A 24,109-nucleotide genomic window follows, 5' to 3' on the forward strand; every position below is an offset into this window, starting at 1 on the left:
CTGTGTTTCTGCAATGCCTGGAAGAGTCCTTAAGAAATAACTGCTTCAGAAATGTTTTATCAGAACACATGTTTTAATAAGTCTCACTATGTCATTACAATAGTCATCCTCAGCACTGTTACCTTTCTGACAAGGGCAAAAGAATTTGACAACTGAAATCGGTAATAAAATATGTGTAGCTGCAAAAGGCAACGGATAAAGATGAGCAAGGAATATTTCTATGAAGTAACTTATATAGATATAAATCTTGCTTTTCATCTTAAGTTTTCTTCATCATCACAGTATGATTTCTTTATTCAAGTACCTCCATTGATATTTACTGTAGACTACTTTTTTCAAAGTAATATTATCTTAACAAAAATGAGTAGAATTTAAAGTAAAAGGAATAGCTGTCACTTTTGTACACTCAATATTACAGTATGTAATACTGCTATAATTATTTAAATCTAGTTTAAAAGACAAGTGATTTCTGTCATGATTTTAAGTAGTAGATTTCAAAGACAGATGTACTGTAGATAATGTCCTTGATGTTTTTAACAATAATAATATTTATGTCCTTATATATTCCAGCTTATGCTATCCTAACAGCTGAAGACATTGGTTCTTTTTAGAAAGGATTATAAAATTCTTGAATAATTGAATCATATTTTGTTGGTGTTTTCTATAATATCAGCACACTAAGAATATTTAGTAATTAAAAGTTGTGAATATGATTAACAAAGATATCAGGAATACATAATTATATTCAGTGAGGCTACTTTAATTGCATTTAGCTTATTAATGGTATAATTTTATGTACATATTTCATAATAAAACATCCATGCTTTTATCACTTTGTAGTAGCATTAAACACTGTGATGGCTAATTCTGATGTATTATCTCATTTAATTCCAATACTAAACTTGTGCTAGAGATATTTTGACACATAAATAAATCTTTATTAAGGGAAACTAGGAGGCTCCAATTTTTTTTCTTTCTATGTTGCAGTATTTTGCAGGCCACATTTGAATTAATGAACTTGAGAGCTCTCCCTGCCCATGCTCAGATGTTTCATGGTGATACATTCACAAATACTCCTATTTTTAATCTCACCTTTCTGCTTTCAAACCAAGAAACTTTCCCTTTCTTCTGGAGTTTCATTAAATTGTGACTTCATCTGTGAACCTATAGTTTAGATGCCATGCAGAGAGGCAGATAAGAGACTTGGCAGTATTCTAATAGGATTGTGGATTTGAAGTAGAAAGAGACAGAGACTAAGTAGATAGAAGTCTGTAAACTTAGAGTGAACCTTGGTAGAAAAGTATGCTGGTGGAATACTCAGAATGAAAATCTTTAAAGCAATGATCAGTTTATTTATATCTATTCAATATGACTTTGTATAAATTAGAGTTAAAGGAATGAGTAAAGCAACAAACCAAGAGGAAATAACTCATAGTGATAGTTGCATTACTATCTGAAAAGGGAATAAAAAATAGATTGACTTAACTGAGATTAGTGCTAGTGTCATATTTAGTATATATGGATGCATAAATTTATTGATTATAGGGGAGAACAAATGGCAAGAAAATTAAGGGCCACCATTCAGTGATTATGATTTTTACTTTATGACATATCTCTTGCTGTGATAATTTTTCAGCAATAAACTAAATCATTATATCTGTTAACTTAAAACTGCATTTTCCTTTAATAATATTTCTATTCATTTATCAAAATCTCATATTCATTTGATGCACTCTGATAATGTTCATCAATCACTGTCCCCTTCCAACTCCACCTAGTGTCCCCATTACAACGTTTGTTTCCCAACTTCACATCTCTTCTCCCTGTTTTTCTTACCAATACTCACTTGAGTCCAATTAATGCTATTCATACAACATTCCCATGTATGTTGGGCCATCCATTAGAACATATTTAACCTACCAGTGGCCACATGCCTAAAGGAAACTGACTCTACCTCCTTCATCAGCCATAAATTATCAGTAGTTTCTCCACTAAGAGTTAAACTCCAAGGGTGCTTCCCCTAGCCATGCAGAAATTTTGACTAGCTTGTTCAGTTCTTATGCAAATAAACAGAGGATCTGTGAGCTGCTGTGATATATATATATGCCATGTCAGTATTTCATAGCTCTCTTCCCCATCTGCTGGCTCTTACATTCTTTCTGCACTCCCACCTCCTGGCAAGATGCTCTCTGGGCCTTGGATGATGGGTGATAGAAGGAGATGATTCATCCACAGCTGAGCACTCAGAGATACTTATGCAGTACTCTTTCACCAGTTATGAGTCTTTGAAGTACTTTTGTTCATCTTGTATAAATAATGTGCAAGTGTAATGGATATTTTAGGGGCCTTGGTGATGGATATGCAGAAAAGAGATCTTACCTATCTCACAAAAAACAGAATTCATATCTCAGCACTTAAGTCAAGTGACTCAAAAATGCCTAAAACTCTGGCTATAAGGGAATCCATTTCCCCTTTTCGTCTCTCTGTATATTTTACACACACACACACAAACACACACACACACTCACACCAATGCATACATGAGCACATACACCAAAACATTCCTAAATCAAACTAATGCAAATGTACATACTAATCGTAAAAGGAAATATTTTAAATTTTTAAGGATTTAAAAACAATTATATATTTTTCAGACCCTAAAATTGCTGTCATTTCATGAATTTCTAGAATTACATTTATTCAATAATGAGTGGTGCATTGAACTGGATAAGGGTGAATAAAAGAGTTAAGTAAATAAATATTTGGAGCTTGTGGTATTATTTTACAGCTTTTGCCTGGATATATCTAGTTATGCGGTCTCAGAAGTAAGTTGCGGTTAGTATTTATACAGTTCATATAATATGTTAGGCAAAATGCTGATCAATTATACCTTAGTCTGTGATAAGAATGTCTTAGTTAAGGTTTTATTGCTGTGAACAAACACCATGACCATGACAACTCATATAAGGACAATATTTAATTGGGGCTGTGTAGTGAAAATTTTGGATGAGGTGGAAGTATCAAAAGAAAACACTACACAGGCTGTAGTGGGGTAGCACAATTAAGTCACAGGGTAAGGAGTTTGAGGGTGGGGGTTGGAAAGGCAAGGGATCATTGAACCAATTAGTTGTTTTACGAGTTATGCAGTTTGAGGGTAATAACATCTGATTAATCTAGATAGACAATACGTTTTCCTTACTAACATGTAACATTCCCCAAGGTCAGTAGCCATTTGACTTTGGTAATAGAGTTCATCTGTAGCTGGAAGGTCTAAGTCTGTCTTCTGTAGGACTCATCATGTGTTTCTGGATCTCAGTGTGTGTCTCAGGAGTCTTCAGTCAGATGAGGTGTCTGGAGGAAGGCAGCTTGTTGTCCCAGGCAGGTTGAAGGAGATAGTGTTGTCTCTACTGGGTTTGTGGGAGCAGCACTGTCCTTTACTTTTATATGGATAACCTGTAGAGTGATCACAACAGGGGAGCCTATGTAGAGAATTGAGGATCAAAATATAGCATTTCAAGGAGAATGTGCTAAGCGTTCTGAGTTCAGGTAACCTGAATCTGTGCTATGACTGAAAGAACAAGTGTAAAATTCTTGAACAAGCAAGATACCCACTTTGTTTTAGTCTATATTACATTTACTTTTCTGTACGAGTTGCTCTTTAAGTCTAAGTGTAAATCCAAAATTTTTCTCTGCTTATACAATTCATTCTGTTCATTATCTAACCAATGTCTCATATCCAAACAGAATTAGTAAGTTATCATGAGTCTAGAGCAAGCACTGAAGTTACTTTTTGTGCTGGTTGCACCCAAGCTGCTTGACCTGGTGAGACCAAGACAGTTTGCCACATTGGTGATATTTAAAAAAGTAGTGAAAAATCATGTTCATATCTCAAAATTAGGAATCAGTACTAAGAGGTTAAAATTTGCTGAAGCCCTTTAATTAAAGCATTATTTAGAAGAAAGACAATTAGCCACAGAGGTATAACAAACTGTAGTTTTTTAAATCTAAGGGTTTAAAATGTATTTCAATGTTGCCCTTTTCTCTTGTCATAAGAAAAGAGGATTGTTATTTGACTAGAGAACAAATATCACTGACATTTGTATCTAATAATGGTAAAGAAATTTAATTAGGAGCATGACATATTTTTTAATCTGGCCAATGTGACAAAAAAATCAATTTAATATGTACAATATCAACAAATGGATCATAAGATAGCCAACACCTGAACAAGTGAATTATACATTTTTATAATGAAAACCATTTTTATAATGAAATAAAATATCATTTTGACTTGAAGATACAGGCTTTGAATAGTCAAATCATGTTCTAATCTGAGGTCTGTTATCAGTGCTGAAGGAGACATCACCACCTGAATCTCCATGGTGGCTCTATTGGACTCTTGAGTCCCTGACTTATGATTTAGTGGGGAACTAGATTGTTTTAGATTTAGTGAGAATTTAGATTGTTTAGACCCAGGAGAAAACCTACTACCACAGTTACTATAGTTGTTTTTTGGGTTTGAGATTGACTAGAGCAGGAACAGGGATTTCCTTACTTGTTTTCTTTAGATCAAAGCTATGATCAGTTTTGTATTTCTATAGATTTAGATTCTGATATAAGATATTTATAAACAGAATAGAAGAGGCTTACACTTTTTACTCCTCTGATAGAGGGAGTTATGTGTTACCCTTAAAAAAGAGTGTTGCTGTCATACTGACTGTTCAGGCATTGTTAAGTCTCTTGTCTCTCGGGTTGATGCGGTTCAACTGACTTATGGCTTTTGTCTGACAACAGATATATGCAATTCAAATGAAACCCACATAGGTCCATTATTACAGGCTGGAAGTAGGGGATTATAAAACCTCTGTCATCAAGACTAATGAGGTATATCCCCTAACTTACACGCTAAGCTGGATAGTCAAAGACGGGTAAGAGAACATACCAAGACCCTTGCCCCTAAAAGAAGGGAGGCCTCACCATCCTAAGACAGGAGCTCAACCAATGGCTGTTGAGTATCCAAGGACAGGAAAGGGAGGCTGGGGTCCTTTGCTCCAACCTAGGACAGGCACAGTTTCTGTAAGATTTTCCAGCCTTTCCTTTTGAAAAAAAATTTTAAAAGGGGACCTGTTGGGCCTCAACATTTAGCTCAGGCTGTGACGTTTTTTGGCCGCCGAACGTGGGGCTAGTGCAGTTCTCAACATTTTTTGGTGCCCGAACAGGGACTCCAGCTTACGCCCCGACACATATCTGTATTTAGAAATATCTTGGCTCATATTTTAGGTTCAATAAGAAATAACAGTAAACCTCTATTGTATAAATCTATGAGATATTTAAATCTATACCAAGTCAATGTTTAACTAAAAGTTTAAAATATTTTATCACAAGTTAATAGTTTTGAAAATAAAAAACACAAAAGAGAAAGTCAGGCATTTTGTTCTACTTCAATGATCAGAGCACACATTCATGAGTATATAGAATGATAATCCTACAATGTGTGTTGTAACATTTTGCTGTTTACAAAAAACGTAGCCTTCAAAAGTATATCCAAGACATTGGATATTTTATAATCTTTTTATTAATAATATGAGAAAGCATTAATACTATAATAATAACTTAATAATTTGGAGTGTCAAAAGTTCTGAATAAGGAAGTTTACAAAAGTTTAATTTTTGCAACTATAAAATTTATTTGCAAAAATTTTCTTAACATTATCAATTTGAGCCAGAGAAATTATAATATTAAAAAGTCATAGATGATAAGAAAAGTTATGGTAAATAATATTAAATCATATGTCTAGGACAATCCAGTGTTCTATGTTCTGTCAGGTAATATGGAGAGACATTCCCATGTTTCTTCAAATTTCTCTGGTCATTCAAATCTAAACTGGTGTACTCTTTACATTTTAAAGTTATCAAATCTCTATTAATTTCAATAATATATTAATATTTTTCAAAGTAAGAAATATATGTCATTGATCAAAATGGTAAAACCAAAATATCTAATTTTAGAACAAATAGACAATAAGAAATTAGTTCATATCAACAAAAATTAAAACTACTTTTATCACATATATGTTATAAAAATTTGTCTTGTAGAAGTAAGTGTTTCATAAATAAAATAATGATTTCCACATATATCTTTACTATGGTATTGAAGCAGTTTATGTAACTTATGTGTACAGTGGTATGCAGTCTGGCATTATTTACTAGTCTTCTTTACTTTTGAATATATAAATATATATTTATACACATATATATATACATACTTTTTGTAGTGATATACAAAAAAATGATTTTCTGAAGTTATAGAAGCCAATTAATAATAGTCTAACCACTTAATTGTCCTAAAAAATTGTGTCTTAATTGTTCTAAAAATTCATGGCTGACAAACTGAAAAATCTTAGTTTATGTAACTCAATGAAAAAGGAAGAAGGGGGATTATTCAACATCACTTTCAAGGACAACTTTGAATGTTAATGATTCCATTTTTAGCCTCATGGCAGAAAATGTTTTATTAACCAGAGCAAACTCAAGAATGTCACTGGCATGATACGCAGTATAGAAGCCACACACAAAATAGGGACATTTCTTCATATGAAAATGGAGCATGAAAATGAAGAGAGAATTAAAAAAGAATAATCTTACAGTAATTCCCAAGTAAGGATTGAAAATTGAAAGTCCTAGGAATAAAGTGTTCATGCATTTGAAGTTGTGATTCATTCCTCCTACAAAGTTCCTTAACATTTTAATAACTAAGAAATGGACTGATAGGGCCTAGGTCTTCTTATTTTGTATGTACAGGCAGTAGGAATTCCAAAAAGTTAATACCATGTCTCCAAACAGTCTGTCCATTTTTGTGTTATATAACTGTTTTGAGTTGCAAACTAGTTATCTAGGAGATTTAAAGAAGCATTCAAGCAAATCCCACTAATAGTATATATGATATTGAGGTTTGGGGGAACTGCAGCTCCAGGTAAGGATGTTTTAGAAAATGTTTGTAAATCTTTAATTAAAAAAAATCATGCAGTAAGAAATTGGTAGACATGAATAAGCAAAAAGCAAATCTAGAGAACAGTTAAGGAAATAGCAAATGAGATGATGTAAAAAATGAATATTGAATTTGACAACCTTTGTAAGAAATGCTTCCATGTGATAGTGGGCAGTGAAGGTCAGGCTAAGAAAAGAGAATCATTATAAAAATTATTTTCCAATGAAGATGGTCATATTAAATAGAACATTCAGTCTGTTGGGTCAAGAATGATTACTTTCTTTCTATGGTAATGAGGAATTTTAGTAAAGGAGAAAATACTGACAATACTAGAGGTAGAGATAATTAAAATAAAGTCCTTGAAATGGTAGAGAGTATGTGAGAAGAAGTGCACTCTAAATGTACCCTTTACAATGCATGACCTGCCATTGTACTTTGCAGTTCAAATAAAATAGAAAAAAAATAATTTACCGAGTAAACTAAGAGAAAACTAGTTTGAAATCAGGCTAGTTTAATAAGCAATTGCATTATCTCATATGTGGGAGAAATAACTCACACACTTGGGGAGAGATGGTTTTAGTACTTATGGATTCTTTTCTTTCAGGTGCTTCAAGAAGATCTAGAACAGGAACAAGTCAGGGTCAACTCACTCACTCACATGGTAGTAGTGGTTGATGAATCTGGTGGTGATCATGCAACTGCTGCTTTGGAAGAACAACTTAAGGTCAGATTTTATTTTATTTTAATTTTGAAGTAACTGAATGAATATTTTACAACATTTAATTTCTAATATGAAAATGTATTTAGAAAATTCAGAATGTAATTTAATTCAGATAGTTAAATGTAGTGTATTTATGTAATACAAATTTAAATCCTCCTCCACTTGTATGTTCTCACTTTCATTAACTTACACTGCTTGCTTACTCTTTTGTCTTTGCCTTTGAGGAAATCCACAAATTCATCTAATTATTGTTTGTAGTTGATATAAATACATCAGACAGCTCTCTAAATAGTACTATTTATGTATGCTTCAAACCCACAATCTGAGTGTGGTCAAAAATTAACGTAAAATGTATTAAATTCTGTTAAATGGTATAAAAATGGAGTACTTTTACTGTATTCATTCCTTTAAACTTTCATCATTGTTCTCTTGCATACAGTGGATGTTTAAATCATGGAAGTTGATTGGAGTAGGTATTCTGCCATTCAAACAACCTTCCAACCCAGTTGAAGTTATCTGTGCTTTTGGAAATATATGAAATGCCTTTAGTAATATACCTGTAATTCTAACACTTAGGTGGTAGAGACACAAAAATCAGGAATTTGAGGCCAGCCTTAGTTGCACAACATCATTGAATAGGAGCTTAAGTTAAATGAGAGCCTATCTAAAAAAAAAACAAAAGAAATGGCAAGCAGGGCTGGTAAGAAGGCTCAGATGCTAGTGTAGTTACTGCTTTTGCAGAGGACCAGGAGTTGATTCCCAGCATCCCCATGGCAACTCACAACTATCTCTAACTAGATAAGAGGGCTCTGGTGCCTCTTCTTCATCTCTTCTTAATTCAGGAGTCTCCTTCACACATAGGGTACACAGAATTACACTAAGATACAAAGAAATAAACATAAAATACAAATAAATACAAAAAAGACAAAAATGATAATGTGGATATTTCAAAGTTTTCTTCTATATGTACATGCACAAGTATCTACAAATGCACATATACATGTGGAGGCCAGAGGTATAAGGGGGATGTCTTCTTCAACCACTCTAGATATTGGTTTTTGAGATATGGTCGCTATCAACCTTAAACTTATCCATTTTGCCATAATGGCCATCTATCCCTAGTGATCCTTTTGTCTTCATCCTCTAACTGTAAGTTTTGGGATAACATGTATACACCACAGCTTCTTCCATTTCACATGGGTGCTTGGGGATCAAACCTGGTCCTCTTAGTTGGCAGGTGGTGACTGAGCTATCTTCCTAGTCTGCTGCATATAAGGTTCATTATACCCTGAGAGAGGCCTGTCCCTCCTTTGTGACAGAGTCCACAAATGTAATATATCAAAGAACCCTTCGTTACAACTTTAAATGGCTTTATCAGCCTAAAGTAGTTTTTGACAGACTATCCAAAGTAACCTACAACACAGTTCCTTAAAGCCTTGCCTTTGTTTTGTTGTCTGTTGTGTGAATGATTTTGATTTTTTTTTTCCTTCCAGTAAAATGACATGTCCTTGGGTTCCTGCCTTAGAGTGCCAGTCCACAACAATGCTATCTCATTTTCTGTTATTAAGTGACAAAAGAGTAAAATAAAATTCTAACATCCCGAGTACTTTTATAACTAAGTATCTCTATTTACTACAACATATGTTAATTACTCACATTCCAATAAAATTGCTGAGATCTGAAAATGCTTATATTATAGTAAATGGTACTATATAATGAGATCCAGGGCAAATTTTGTCATGTACACCTACATACTGCTGACACACTACTAAATACAATAGAACTGTGCTCTTCTGATGTACAAATGACTAATTGTTGTGAGGCAAAAACCCAGTACTCAACCTTTTCCATACCTTTTCAGAAAAGGTTTTAAAGGGCTATGGAGCAGAATTCTTTCAACGTGGTGACTGGTTTAAAAAATACACCATAACATTTTCGAAGACAAAGACTATTTCCAGACACTAGAAATACATTGGCTTCAGTTGACCTAGCACAAATGCACTTGTGATATAATTATTTAGGGTGATACATTTGAGACAGAAAAAGCTTGAGAAAATAATCCATAGAACTGATAAAATGACTAGGATATACATATACGAAAAATGGGGATTACTGAGACAGGTCTAAGGTGGTCATGTAGAAAGCTATTTTCAGAGGCTGGAGAGATGAACCAGAATTTAAAACAGATTGCTGCTCAGTTATGTATATGGAAGTTTTGATTGTAGCATCCACATAATGAGTGGCTATAACCCCAGTACCCATACTGAAGGCAACTGAGACAAGACAATCACTAGAGCTTGCTCCCTTTAAGGTTAGTGTGGGAGTCCCATTTAGAGTTAGAAACTGCCTGAAATTAGTAGGTAAAATAGAATACCACACTGTTTTTTTTGGCCTGTGTCCATGTGCTTACGTGTACATACACTCACACAAACACATACACAAGCACATACGTTTATAATGAGAAAAAGAAAGTAATTTTCTTTTATTATTTTATTTTTCATTTTTATTTCATCAGTAGAGAAATGGCTACCAAAATAGATGTGTGTGTGTGTGTGTGTGTGTGTGTGTGCATGCGCACAAGTGCGTGTGTGTCTGTTATATGTCTTTAATCTGCAGAAGCAAAATGTGTACCTAGTTATATGTAATTGACTTTCCATTAAGTAAATGCTGGCTATTATCTTGCAGAATCCTAAACTTAAAGTCCTCTTCTTCAGGTTTCTTTGTCTTGCCTTAGCAGAAGGTCTGAAGTGAATGTCAAACTGATGCAGGTCAAATGATTGATGATTGCTGGTCGTCTAACTAGGCTGGATGCTGTGTATGTTAGTGTGTGGACTGATCATTAAGATGGTTCAGAGGTCACCAGGCTATTATCCACTTCTGATTCACTTCTAAAGTGCATGTGACATGTCCCATAAGAATGTATTCTATCAATGGATAAACAATTGTCAATATAAAGTTATAGGGAGGAAGAATATGGGGTTAACATAAGAGTCTGTGTTAACCACATGTGTCCCGGCCCTACAGTTAGCACCAATGTTATCAGTCTATTAATCACATTCATTTTCAGCCTTCTAGGTGGAAAATAGGCTTTCCATCTCTTCCTTTGAAGAGACAACCCTATATATTTAACATTTCTGATTTCTCTAGTCCTTATCTCTGAGCATAAGGGCATAAAATAGGGGAGAGGTAACTCTATAAGATATTAAATGCTGCAGAATTAACCAACAAGTATTTGTAACAATATGAATGAAAAATCTTGATGATTCTTTATTTGTATTATTTGTAAATAAGAGGCACATTGAACACTAAGTGATCACTTAAATAATGATACCAGAAATACAGAAACATAATTGCCTATAAACAGTAATTGTTATTATGAAGTTTGAGTGCTTAATGTTTTGTAAGAGTGTTATACACTTCATAGGACATGTAAGTCTGCTTTAAAATATGAGAAAACCAACGGGTAATGAACCTAAGTTTAAGATCATGTAGCTTGAAAATCAGAGAGCTCAAGTTGGTAACCAGATGAGCCAGCTTCATCTAGACATACTCTTTTCAATTTCATAGACTAAAATTGCTGTTGACCTTAAGAAAATTTTATAATTTTCCTGGTTCTGAATCACCAACCAGCAAAAAGGATAAGGAAACCCATTTATCACAGCTATACATTTTTCTCAACTTAAATTATTAAACCACATGTAATGTCTCTATCTACTATATAGATAGATAATGGCAAGATCATGTACAATACAGCACACACACCCACATACAAACAAACATACCACCTAAACACAATTGAAAGTATTAAAAATGTACGCACATTTTTCTCGGCTAGACCAGCCACTGTATGTAACGCTGTTTGGGGCACTTGAGGTGTGGTTTGGTGTACATGAGAAACTACAGATGAAACGTATGTTTTACAAATTTAAATGCAAACATGATATCTTGTTTAAAATCATGTTTTGGATAGCCTGGATATCTAACCATATTTTTCAGTTAATCTTTTATGAAGTTCTAGTACATTTCAAATTACTCTTATGAAAACTGAACATACAGATAAGAAGTTTTATAAGTAGAAAATACATGGTAGATTTCAAGCGATTTCATGGATATTTAACTTGTGGTAATTTATTTTAATATTTGTATGCTGCATATACTTGAAAAAAACCAGTTTTTAGCTTTTTAAAGCTTGCTTCAATCTTGAGTTTATGAATTTTTACTTGAGCCATAAACTGCCATGTTCAATTTATTAACTCAACTGAAGGAGAATAATAATAATACTCATCATATAAAGTCACAGGAGAAATATAACCAAATATATTGTGACAATATTAGTTTAGTTGATACCAGTTCCATTTTAAATGCATTCCCACGGGAACTGTGGAATTTTGACTTCAGAAACCATGAGATTACCCCCCTGTTTGGCATGCGCAGAAAAGTACATATATAACTAGAGCTTAAAAGATTTCACAAAGATAATATACTTATGTTTATATACTCAGAAAGTTTTCAGCAATCTTTAACTTGCTGTATAACCTCATTAAGTTTTTATACTTCCTACCTCCTTAAAGGTAACATATACTTTGTCACAAATACTTCTGGATACTTTTGCTATATTGTGCAAGAATTTCTAAGAATTTGTTTAAGAATTCTTAGAAATTTTCAAGTTAGAAAGTCTTGAGCTTTTTTAAAAAATTTTTTATATTTTATTTATATTTCAGATGGCATCCCCTTTCCCTATTTCCCCTCCCTAGAAAACCCCTATCCCATGCCCCCTTTCCTTTTTGCTTTTATACATTTTTTAAAATGTTAATCAAAGGCTTTATAAGTTTGGTAATGCTCATTCAGAAGTATAATCCAATACCCAACCTAGATATATCAACTATCTATGACTGGTGGAGACACGTGAACATCTGCCTCCATGTCCCCCCTCTCTTTCTCTCTCTTTCTCTTTCTTTCTCTCTCTCATCACCTAGCTTCACCCTTCCTGTTAAAATAAAACTTTTCTCTCAAAATACAATTAGAGCATAATTATGCCAATTTGTACCAGTGAGGTACAAGATAGTCCTAATACCCACTCCATCCTTTTGTTGACTAACCAGAACTTCTGTCATCTCTCCTAACTAAAGCACTAATTTTTGAACCTGGCTTTTTTTTGGCTTTAGAATAAATGTCAGCTGAAAATCATCCACTCAGATATTTTCTCTCAAAGTAAATAGCCAGGATTGGCTATGAGACTATAGTCTTGAGCTTTTAAAAATATTATCTGAGGGTTTAGTTATTTTTGTTGTAAGTAGTATGCTTAAAATATTTCATTTTTGTTTTGATTTTTCTGATTTAGATTAATACAGTTAAGATTTCTTTAAGAGATTTGCATAAAGAGATAGTGATAAGTTTACTTATTAATCTCAGCAATGTATAGAAACAGTGTAGTAGATAGGTAAAGTTGTTTCTGATTCATGACCATTTAATTTATCTCCTTCAGATCATTTCTCATAAGTTTTACTCCCATTAATGAATAGTCAGTCAGCCATTAGGTGTCACAGAGAAGGCAACTAATCTATAGGTTTGTTATATGTTCCTGTGACCTTTTGGTTCTAAGTTGTTCTGTTAACCAAATTGGTGAGTCAAGTGAACTGATACCAGTACTTTTTCCTTTTTTTCTATTAATATAGCAGAATATATTTCACAGTTATGATAAAATAGCTTGATTTATGAAAATATGACTGAGGCATATAAATCTTTATTATATGCTAATATATTTTACTTATTATAATATGATTAACATTTTCTCATTAAATCCATAAAATTGATTGTGCTGAGTAGTTTTATGTGTACATGACACAAGCTAAAGTCATCTAAGACAAAGGAACCTCAATTAAGAAAATGCCTTCATAAGATCTGTCTTTAGGAAAGCCTGTAGAGCATTTTCTTAATCAGTGACTTATGTAGGAGTTCACTGATAGGCAGAGATATGGATCTGGGTTCTATAAGAAATCAGGATGTGTAAGCCATTAGGTGCCAGCCAGTAAGCAGCATTCCTTCATAGCCTCTGCATCAATTTCTGCCTCCAAGTTCCTGTCCAGGTGCCTTTTGATTCTTGGCCTGAATTCCTTCAAGAATGAACAGGCATGTGGATGATTAAGCTTAATTGTTTCCTTCTCAAGTTGCTTTGGTCATGTTGTTTCCTCACAGCAATAGTAGCTCCAACAAAGACAGAGTGACATTTTTCCCAGAAATATACTAATTCTGTTTAAGTGATGATACAAGGTTGAGAATTTGCCTTGTAGTTGGATTTCACAAGTTGTAAAGTACCAAATGAAAGGTTTAGTGTATTAGTAGGTGTACAATTCCTATTTTATTTTCATTTTCTTTATATTTTCATTTTCAAGGGTTTTCATTTATATTTAACTAACCATATATTTTAACAATTTACATATTTATCAGTTTATATATCATATATATTTTAGCAATCAAGCTACAGAATGTTAACATAGTCATATGTTATATTTGGTCCACAGTGTATGTCATAATAATTTGTTAGGAATAATTTGTAAAGGAAGAAATTTCTAACCATTGTGGCAAATGCGACTGATCTGATAGTCCTTGGCCTATTTAACCCTTTTATACACTGCAGGAGAAATGAATTGATTTATATAATATGAGCCTTAAATTTAGCTCATTTCCTTCAATCCTCCATTCTCACATACTTATTTAATGCAATTTATTTTGTATAAATATTAAAATTTGTGATTTTTCCATATGTAGTGGTATATGTCTATATTCCCAGTATTAAGAAACTAGAAAGAAAGATCATGAATTTGAGATTTTAAAAGACAAGCGCTGAGTGAGTCCCTATAGAATGTAGGCTGCTTCAATGACAATAGTATCTGTTTCTGCAAGTTACTTTCAAGTACAATATATATTAGAGAACAGACCTATTAAAAATAAATTATTTCAGCTTTTTTTTGAAAAGTTTATACCTTATGGGCTCCAAGTAAAATATAATAAAATATAAATTTAATGTCCCCTAGGACATGGTTGATGTGCCTTCTGTTAGTATTTGTAGCATTTCAGAATTAAAGCATTTCAGGTTAAAGGCTGATTTTCTGTCACTTGAGCTGTAAATCTTTAGCAGTCAGTGCCATCTGAATAATTGATCACAATATCCAGAGTATTTTCATATATGCTGCCCTAATTGACTTCAGCAGTACAATGGACTAGAGACTACCAGAGCAGATACTGGTTCCTGCTTTTTCTTAGGGGCACACAACAGAAACAGTTTGTGCAGAGTTGGAGTTTCCCAACAGGTGTTACTGATTTGGTAAGCACAGAACTTGGCCAAAAATTTCTGCTATTTACAATTTAAAATTAGGGTTGGTCACATTTATACTTTCAGATATTATTCTGTATAGTTTCTGAATATAGCAAGTTTTCATCATATATTTTCTGAGGTGGAAAAAGCAGAATGTTATGTATCAGTGGTTCTCAACCTTGTGAGTCCTGACCCCTTTAGCCATCAAACGTCCCTTCCACAGGGCTTACATGTCAAATATTCAGCATATTATATATCTACACTACAATTTATAACAGTAAGAAAATTACAACATTACTGGCAACAAAACTAAAATTATGGTTGAGGGACACCACAGCATGAGGAACTACATTAAATGTCTCAGCATAAGGAAGTTTGAAAAACACTGACATTAAACATTTGCTTCTTGGAGGCCTTCAAATTCACCACAAATATGGATAAGATGGTTATATAGAAAAGAAGAAAAAGATTTCTAAGACAATGATCAGGGTTTATAGTTACATTGGTCATAGTCATCTCTGAGATAATTAGCCTGAAAGTTAGGGAGGCTTCCTACTGCAAAATGTTCTTAACTGCAAGGAGCAGTAAAATGTCTGCCTGCCAAAGAATCACTGGGAATGTAATGAATACTGCAAAGACATTTGCATGGTGGAATGTTCCTCTACTTTCTGGTATCCCTGTTGACTCGACCTGGGGGAGCTCGAAACTACAGAGTTTATTAAGCTGACAAACAACATTAAATAACACCATGCAAACAGTAACAGCAGTAAGAAGAATTAAGTGGCCTTTCTGAATGTATTTATTAGCACTTCATAAAATTTACAAAGAAAATAATATATGGAACTGAATGAACTAGTACACAAAGTACATGATTCTGTCCCTATATTTTCAGCATAGTCACCAAGGCAAAATATCATTAACAAATCTGACAGTTATATTTACCTATTAAAAATAAATCTCACCAAAAAGTAAACAGTCTTTATCAAAAACTGCAAGCCCTTTCTGATTTTTTTCATATTATTAAATCAATGTACAGTTATAATGTCAAATACATCTTAGATCATATTATATTATGCTTAAAATCTTTGTCAAGCTGATTAAACAAATATTTTGTTAAGTCTTGTCAAATATTCATTAAAAACAATATGAGAAACTCAAAAAATGTTAAGCCACTCAAGAGATTTGCTTTTTATACAACTGTAGATTTGCACAAATTTGAAGTTATATCTTTTATGTTGACTGTTCTTTTGAGTGAATAGATTCATGAAAGAGCCACATGGACTTGAGGTCAAGTCCCAGACATCTAGTATAGTGACTTTCACACTCTTAGAATGGTTAAGTAGCCTGTCAATCTCCTCATTTATGTTGTACAACCTGTAGAGGAACCATCATGGTGTGTGTGTGTGTGTGTGTGTGTGTGTGTGTGTGTGTGTGTGTGTGTGATATAACAAGGTCATTTAAAGAGAAATAAAGCTGATTTTTATGAAAAATTTCCAATAAGGGTTTCTTGATACTTCAATCTGTGCTTTTTTTTTTTTTACCATAGATCATATGTTGAGAAAGATAAGAGGTATTATTTTAAATACTCACCTTCAATTAACAGCATGTAAAGAGCGTCAAAATTGGGAAAAATTCAGAAAATTGTCAAAACATTATTCAAGAAGACTGCTACATTTTTTTCTTTATAGTGGTTTAATTTCCATTCTTTTAATAAGTAACTTGATGTGATTTCTGTTTTACCACTGGTGAGATGGAGTTGCTTATATTTGTAAGTCCATGGTTACTTATAAAGTGAAAATTAGAATTGAAGAAATCAGTTAGTTTTGAGTACACCCATTCCACACACAATTCATTTTGCTAGGAGGTGTATGGCCAAGTCTTCCAGTGAAATAAAAGGAGATCCACTGCTTGCTGCCTTTCTCTTTCATGAAGCCCTCTCCTTTGTAACTGCTCCATTCTGTGGTCCATGGCATAGCATTGTTTCTTTTTTAATATGCATATGCCTGCAATTCTTGCTTTCTTAGTGCCAAACACACCAGGCACAATTTAGCACTCAGTCTAGCACAGGTATCCATGACCTCAAGGAGTGCTGTGCTTAAGTTTTACCCCCCAGGCTTGTCAAATTTGTATCAGTTTTATTTATGCAAATGTTATGAAATGGCCAACAAAAAATGATGGCGATAAAATTTTTATTGACATTTGTTGACTTTCTAATTTTAAAGCTCCACAACTTAGAATTCTGGATTTGCTTGGTTTCCATGGATACTGGGGGTTGGCTACAGCAGCCCTTGTCACCTGAGTAAATTTATCTGAGTAAATGGAGTTAATTATATTAATTATCAATTCAGCAAATTTTAACATGGTTATATGGAAAGAAGATGAATTATATAGGATTTTTAACATCAATATAATAATTGAGATTGCTGAGGACTCAGTTGTTATACATGAGGGGACTGTGCTGGGGACTCAGTACTTAGGGTGGTAGGGGCTCAGTACTTGGGGTGCTTGGGACTCAGTACCTGGGGTGCTGGGGATTCAGTACCTAGGGTGCTGGGAACTCAGTATCTATGGTACTGGGGACTCAGTACTTGAGGTGCTGGGAACTCAGTACTGAGGGTGCTGGGGACTCAGTACCTAGGATGCTGGGGACTCTGTACCTGGGGTCCTGGAGACTCAGTACCTGGGGTTCTGGGTACTCATTACTTGGGGTGCTGGGGACTCAATACTGAGGGTGCTGGGGACTCATTACTGAGGGTGCTGGATACTCAGTACCTGGGGTGCCTGGTTTTTCTTTGACCAATTCATTTTCTTTAAAGATACAAGTTAAAGTGATTTAGGGTCAACTTATGTTGACCCATTTTATATAGTTTTTTGCTTTAATGGGGGGGGGGTCTTGACAAATAAATACTGACACATCTTGAGCAAAGGTGAGTTATAATGTTTCAACACAAATTTGGAAAATAGTTCAGTTCATATCTTTGTTGTGTTGTATTTGGTGTAATCTGTTTTCAATAATAATTACTAAATTCTTGAATAAAATGGAACATATCAACTTTAAGTTAGGTATTAGATAAGTCAAAACTACAGCAATGAGTTATCAATTGAACATTATTTGAACATAACTACTTCTTTAAATTAGTTGTCATTCTTGGATGAATGTTAAATACATACATACATACATACATACATACATACATAAAAATAGTTGTCATAAATAGTTCAGTTAGATACCTAAAAGAATAGTTAATTTTCAGTATTTTAGAATTTACAAATGTATAACAAATTGTTTAATACATATTTCTTAATCATTGCAAATAAATTCAATATTTGTAGGCAATCTGGATTATGAAATCCTTCATTGGACTATGTATTATATAGGAAGTCCTACTAAAATAAATAAGCCCAACATTAATTCATAAAGCTGTAATTTGAAAATGTTCCTTCACCCTGCTATCTTTGTTTCATTTGTAACACTACAGAGATAAGTAAATTAGTAGTCACTACATTTACTAAAATAATTTAAATGGGTCTTATGAATAAATATACGTTGGAAAAACACTACCATTTAAAATAATCATAACTTCTAAAAAAAAACCCCAAGGATTCTTTGTAATAACTCATTGATTAAAGAAGTTGAAGTCATTGATTTAATTTGGGGTAGTTTCTATGGGGGTATTGTATTGGTTCAGTAATATGGTTTTTATTATCAACAAATGTGATTCAAAAAGAGTTGGCTAGCAATGAAACCATAAAACAAAAAAAATGATGCCAATAAAATTTTTATTGACATTTCTGAAGGAAAATCTGAAAACTCACTTGCAACTGAACAGCTATAATAATATAGAAAACATTTACTGTTTACTGTTTCCTCATAAATCGAATTTCCACTAAAAAAATAACAGTGGACAAAACTACTTTGAAAGTATTTGGAACATCAAGTCTCCTACCAATAGGTACTTTTTTTTTTTACAGTATTATTTACTTTTGCAGTGTTTGAATCAAACATCAATATATTTTTATTATCATTACATTTATTTTTCCACAGCCTAGCCGTTGCCCCGCTTTTGGTTTCCCCTCCCACAGTTCATTATTCCATTTCTCCTGCCCCATATCTCCAAGAAAATGTTACCATCCCCACACACACCAGGCCTCCCTCCCCACTCCCTGGGGCCTCATATCTCTCTAGGCTTGTATCTTCTCTAATTGAACCCAGACCAAGCAGTCCTCTGCTGTATATGTGTTGGGGACCTCATATCAGCTGGTGTATGCTGCCTGGATGGTGGCTCAGTGTCTGAGAGATCTCAGGGGTCCAGGTTAGTTGAGACTGCTTATCTTCCTATGGGGTTGCCCTAAGTTTTTCTCTCATTCAACCATAAGGGTTCCCAGGCTCTGTCCATTAGTTGGGCATAATATCTGCCTCTGTCTCAGTGAGTTGCTTGTTGGATCTCTTGGAGGGCAGCCATGCTAGGCTCCTATCTATAAGCACACCACAGCATCAGTAATAGTGTCAGGCCATGAAGCCTCCCATTGAGAAGGATCCTAATTTTGGCCTGTCATTGGACTGGACCTCCTTTCCCACAGTCTGTCTTTTTTTTTTTTTTTTTTTTTTTTTTTTTTTTTTTTTTTTTTTTTTTTTTTTATCCCTGCAGTTCTTTCAGACAGAAACAATTCTGGGTCAGAGTTTTTGACTGTTTAATGGCAACTCCATCCCTCACTTGATGCTCTGTCTTCCTGGAGGTGGACTCTACAATTTTCCTCTCTCCACTGTTGGACAGTTCATCTAAGGTCCCTTCCTCTGAGTTCTGAGAGTCTCTTACCTCCCAAGTCTCTGGTACATTCTAGAGGGTGCTCCTACTTTCTAACTCCAGAGGTTGCCTGTTTCCAATGTTTCTTCTGGGCTTCAGATTAGCCTTTTACTTTAAAGGGTATATTTTCAGGTTTAACTGGGACTTTTAGATGTTCTCATTGGAAACTTCTGTCTTTTTCTATTGACACAAAATGGCTGTATATCTACATGGAGACTTAGTGTAATATCTGGGTATGTTTTATATTGTATATTGATCTTTAGAAGTCTCCATTTTATCTTTTTTATTTTACACTTATAGATACATGCAAAAATGGTTCCACAACTACTATATATTGCTTTCAAATACCTCTGCTTTTGAATGAAAGGTGGAAGAATGAGTGTATTAATCTGAAAGTATATAAAAGGCACACTACTTACCTCATTATAGCTAAAACAGGAAAGCTATTCTTTACAGGAGATTCAAAAATGACATTCCTGCCATTTTAAATGAGACTGTGTTAAAATTTTTTTGATAATGTGATTGATTCGCTCATCCTCAGGTACTGGGAGATCGATGGGCAAATATCTGCAGATGGACTGAAGACCGCTGGATTCTTTTACAAGATATTCTTCTAAAATGGCAGCGTTTTACTGAAGAACAGGTGTGTTCTTGTAAGCGGAAATTACTGAAGAGGAGTTAAATTGGACAAGTAAAAAAGGATCTATTTTAAATAATTCCTTTTAAATCTCTTTCAGTGCCTTTTTAGTACATGGCTTTCAGAAAAGGAAGATGCAATGAAGAACATTAAAACAAGTGGCTTTAAGGATGAAAATGAAATGGTATCAAGTCTTCAAAAAATATATGTATGTATATTTTGTTTTCGATATTTTTTAATTCAATAATGCATACAATTATTATTCTTTAACCTTACCTATTCTATATTGACTTAAACCACTTACTCATTGTTTATGTTTAGATCATAGATTATTCATAGTTGCTATATTGATGTTTTTCTAAATAAAACTTGAAAGTCTATAGTTATACATTTACATTATCTTTAAGTAAAATATTTTATAGGTATATCCAGAGTAAATTTTCAGTTAAAATTTAAAAGTAATGCCAGGAAGCAATTGTCTGCTTTCCATATAAATTTCAAACAACATATTTTAAGCAATAGACTTAAAGCTGATCCTCAGAGTATTATATATGAAGAACACAACATATTTATCTCCCCATATATGGGGCTGAACATTAATTCGACAAATAAAATCAAATAAATTTGGATGGCACACCACCAACTTCTCAGTTAGGAGACTGTATTCCAAGGTTAGGTATCCTAATAGTAGAGTGAAGAAGGAAGTACCTGAGTGAAAAGAGTTGTAATTTAGATTCACATATGTTAAGATGAAAAAGAAATATGTAATATCTACTTATCAATAGATGTGCCAGACAGCCAGAAATTGATACCTACCTAGTTAATTCATTAAGAACTCCAGAGGTCGGGCAGTGTAAAATAATAAATGAAAGGACCATATATTCAGACAATATGTATAGTCAAGACAGAAGACAAAGAACTCTTAATGGATCAAACAATTAGAATTCAAGAGTGTAAAGAGAAGCAAGAAAATGGCATTATAAGAACTAGGAGTGGTCTGTGACTCTACCTCAGTTGATACAGTGATTACCTAGTAAACAAGAGTTTCTCTGTTAAATCCCCAGCACCACATAGACTGAGCGTGTGAGTACTACACTTCGGAAGGAGGGGAAGGAGCATGAGGATTTTAAGCTTATACTTTACTACATAATGAGAGTTCCAGGTGAATCTTGAGTACATGAGATCTTGTTTCAAAAGAATCTAAGAGTTATAAAGAGAAGTAGAGTAGTGAACATTGTCATTTTCACAAAGACAGAAGGGTCATTTGAAGAACGACTACATGTTTTCTATAGGCAGTCATAAACCTGCTCAGATTTAACAAAAAGTAAAATAGATTCCATCTCTTAATATAGAAGCATAAAGATCCAATAATAACAGAACATCTGGAAGACATTTCTTTGACAGGCATATCCAGAATGTATCATATTGCAGAATATTGTAAATCTATTTTGTATGATGACAGAAGCATAATTCTAATACCTAATTCTAGATACTATCAATATGCTTGATTAGATTTTTCAATCCATGAAGTTGTTAGTAAACAACAGAGTGACAAATTCCAAATATCACAGACCTGATTGTATTCCCAGTCTGATTATATGTTGAAAGTTCTTTTGGATCTGCTAGCTACTTTATCTTAGAAGTAGAAATTGAGGTCTACGAAAGAAGAGGCATGATATGTAGCAGGTATTGTATAACATTAGTGTTAAAATGATCACTATAACATCTAGACTCATGTTGAGGCCTCAACTGTTTCTGAAATCCTCATAGCATTTCATTTATTATTAACAAATAACTTTGATTTCCAATAATTTCCAATAATCCAATGCTACTATGTGATATTTTTGTGAATAAAAAGTCTCTTCTAGACCCAGGGCTATAAAAATTCTGTCTTAGTGAAGTCTCAATATTTTTTTCAGTGTGATTCAAATTCATATTATGTCACCATAGTTATGAAAAAAGTGAAAATATGTTTTGTATAAGTCTTACCATTTGATAATTTAAGCCAATTAACAAATCCTGACAGCTGGTGTAGAATTTGAGGTAAAATTCCCCTGCTGACTCAGGCAGTGAATAAGAATTTAATGTTCATTAAAATATGTCACAATCTGAGACCCAAAGCAGGTACCATCTGTTACCAGCTCCTACTTCATGCTTAGGTATAGATTCCATGTTCTACAATTCTCTTTTATTTACAATCAGTATAATTAATTTTAAAATAGTATTAACAATAACCACTCTAATTTTTGAATACTTTTTTCTTAGAATTTTTATCTGAGGAGTGTGGGATTAAATTTCTTTACAGTATGATATATGTATGTGTGTTCATATTTTTCTTAGCACAAATTAAACCTATAGAGAAGAGAAAATTTGGCCTTTATGAAGTGAATTCTAGGACTTATAAAATTGTAAAAATCATCCCAAAATAGTCCATATCAAGAAGAATTTAGGTTCTGGATTCTGTTGCTGTTTGTCAGGGAAGAACAGCACTGGGGAAATATGGAGATGAAAGCGTATACCATATAAAGTTTTCACAAAGACCTTGTCCTCATTTGTCCTGTCATATCAAATGACAGGAATACCATGTATATGAAAGTCTCTGTGGAAAGTCCTTTTTAATCATGATTTTATTGGTGCCCTGATTACAACTCCTCTGATGACTCTCATGAATTCATCTTAATAGAATGAATGCTTTAAAAAATATGTTTGGGAATGGGGGGGTATGGAGGGGAAACCAAGAAAGGAGATAACATTTGAAATATAAATATATAAAATAGTCAATAAAAAGACTTTTTAATATAAAAAACATGTGTTTCTCAGATCAGTGGTTTCAGCATGAGTTCAATATTTGTATTCTACCAAATAGAAAGAAATATAAATTCTTAGGTTCTTGCCAGGTGTATTGACTGGTATATTCTAAAGAGAGGGTCCAGGAATCTGTATTTTATCCCACATGATCCTAATATTCTCTGAAGTTGACTGACTCTGTAATCCCGTCATCAACCAACCTGCTTCAGTACAGAAACTGATGATTGAAATGGAGTGGGCCATTTCACATATTTTGATAAATCCTTACAAAAGAAGATGCATTATTCAGTCTCTCCAGTATAAGAGAAATTATGTTGGCATTATTCTCCTGTGCATACTCCTGATGAGGAGAGGGTGAAGGTTTCCTGTACCTTTTGTAATTGTATATCACATTTCAAATTCATCTTCTAACCTTGAACGAGTAGAACTTGTCTACTATTGTCTTACCAAACAGCATAATATGATTCCTTTTAGTTTTTACATTCACTACTGACTCAACGTGATTTATTTACTGGGGCTTCCTGTTTGCTTTAAAGGAAGGTCCAGGTGCCAGGTTTTTATGAAAGTGAAATGTTTCTTTCTCTTCTTTTATTGTCCTAGCCTTTTGTAAGTTTTCCAGAGTTTTCTTTTGTGTCCGGAACATTTTTAAAAATTTACTCCTGTGTGCACATGCACACATGCATTCATGTGCATATAAATGCGTATGCCACAGCTTGCATGTGGCTATAAAGGCCAAACTTTGTGAAGTTTGTTTTTTCCTCCTCTTTTATGTGGACTTCTGTGATTGAATTCAGATTCTCAGCTTTTCCTCAACATTTTAGTACTCTATGTGTCTT

At 33.6% G+C, this 24,109-nt stretch overlaps 1 protein-coding gene across 1 annotated transcript in view; it reads left to right on the plus strand.

The window, feature by feature from the left end:
• Window positions 1-24,109, plus strand: part of Dmd (dystrophin) — a 1,571,027-nt gene that overhangs the window by 226,484 nt on the left and 1,320,434 nt on the right. The window contains exons 8-10 of the mRNA XM_076918257.1: window positions 7,592-7,711; window positions 20,370-20,471; window positions 20,566-20,673. Of these exons, the coding sequence (XP_076774372.1) occupies window positions 7,592-7,711; window positions 20,370-20,471; window positions 20,566-20,673 (330 nt within the window). The remainder of the gene's footprint in view (window positions 1-7,591; window positions 7,712-20,369; window positions 20,472-20,565; window positions 20,674-24,109) is intronic.

The sequence above is a fragment of the Arvicanthis niloticus genome, chromosome X, assembly GCF_011762505.2.
Source record: "Arvicanthis niloticus isolate mArvNil1 chromosome X, mArvNil1.pat.X, whole genome shotgun sequence".
NCBI classification, from domain to species: Eukaryota; Metazoa; Chordata; class Mammalia; order Rodentia; family Muridae; genus Arvicanthis; species Arvicanthis niloticus.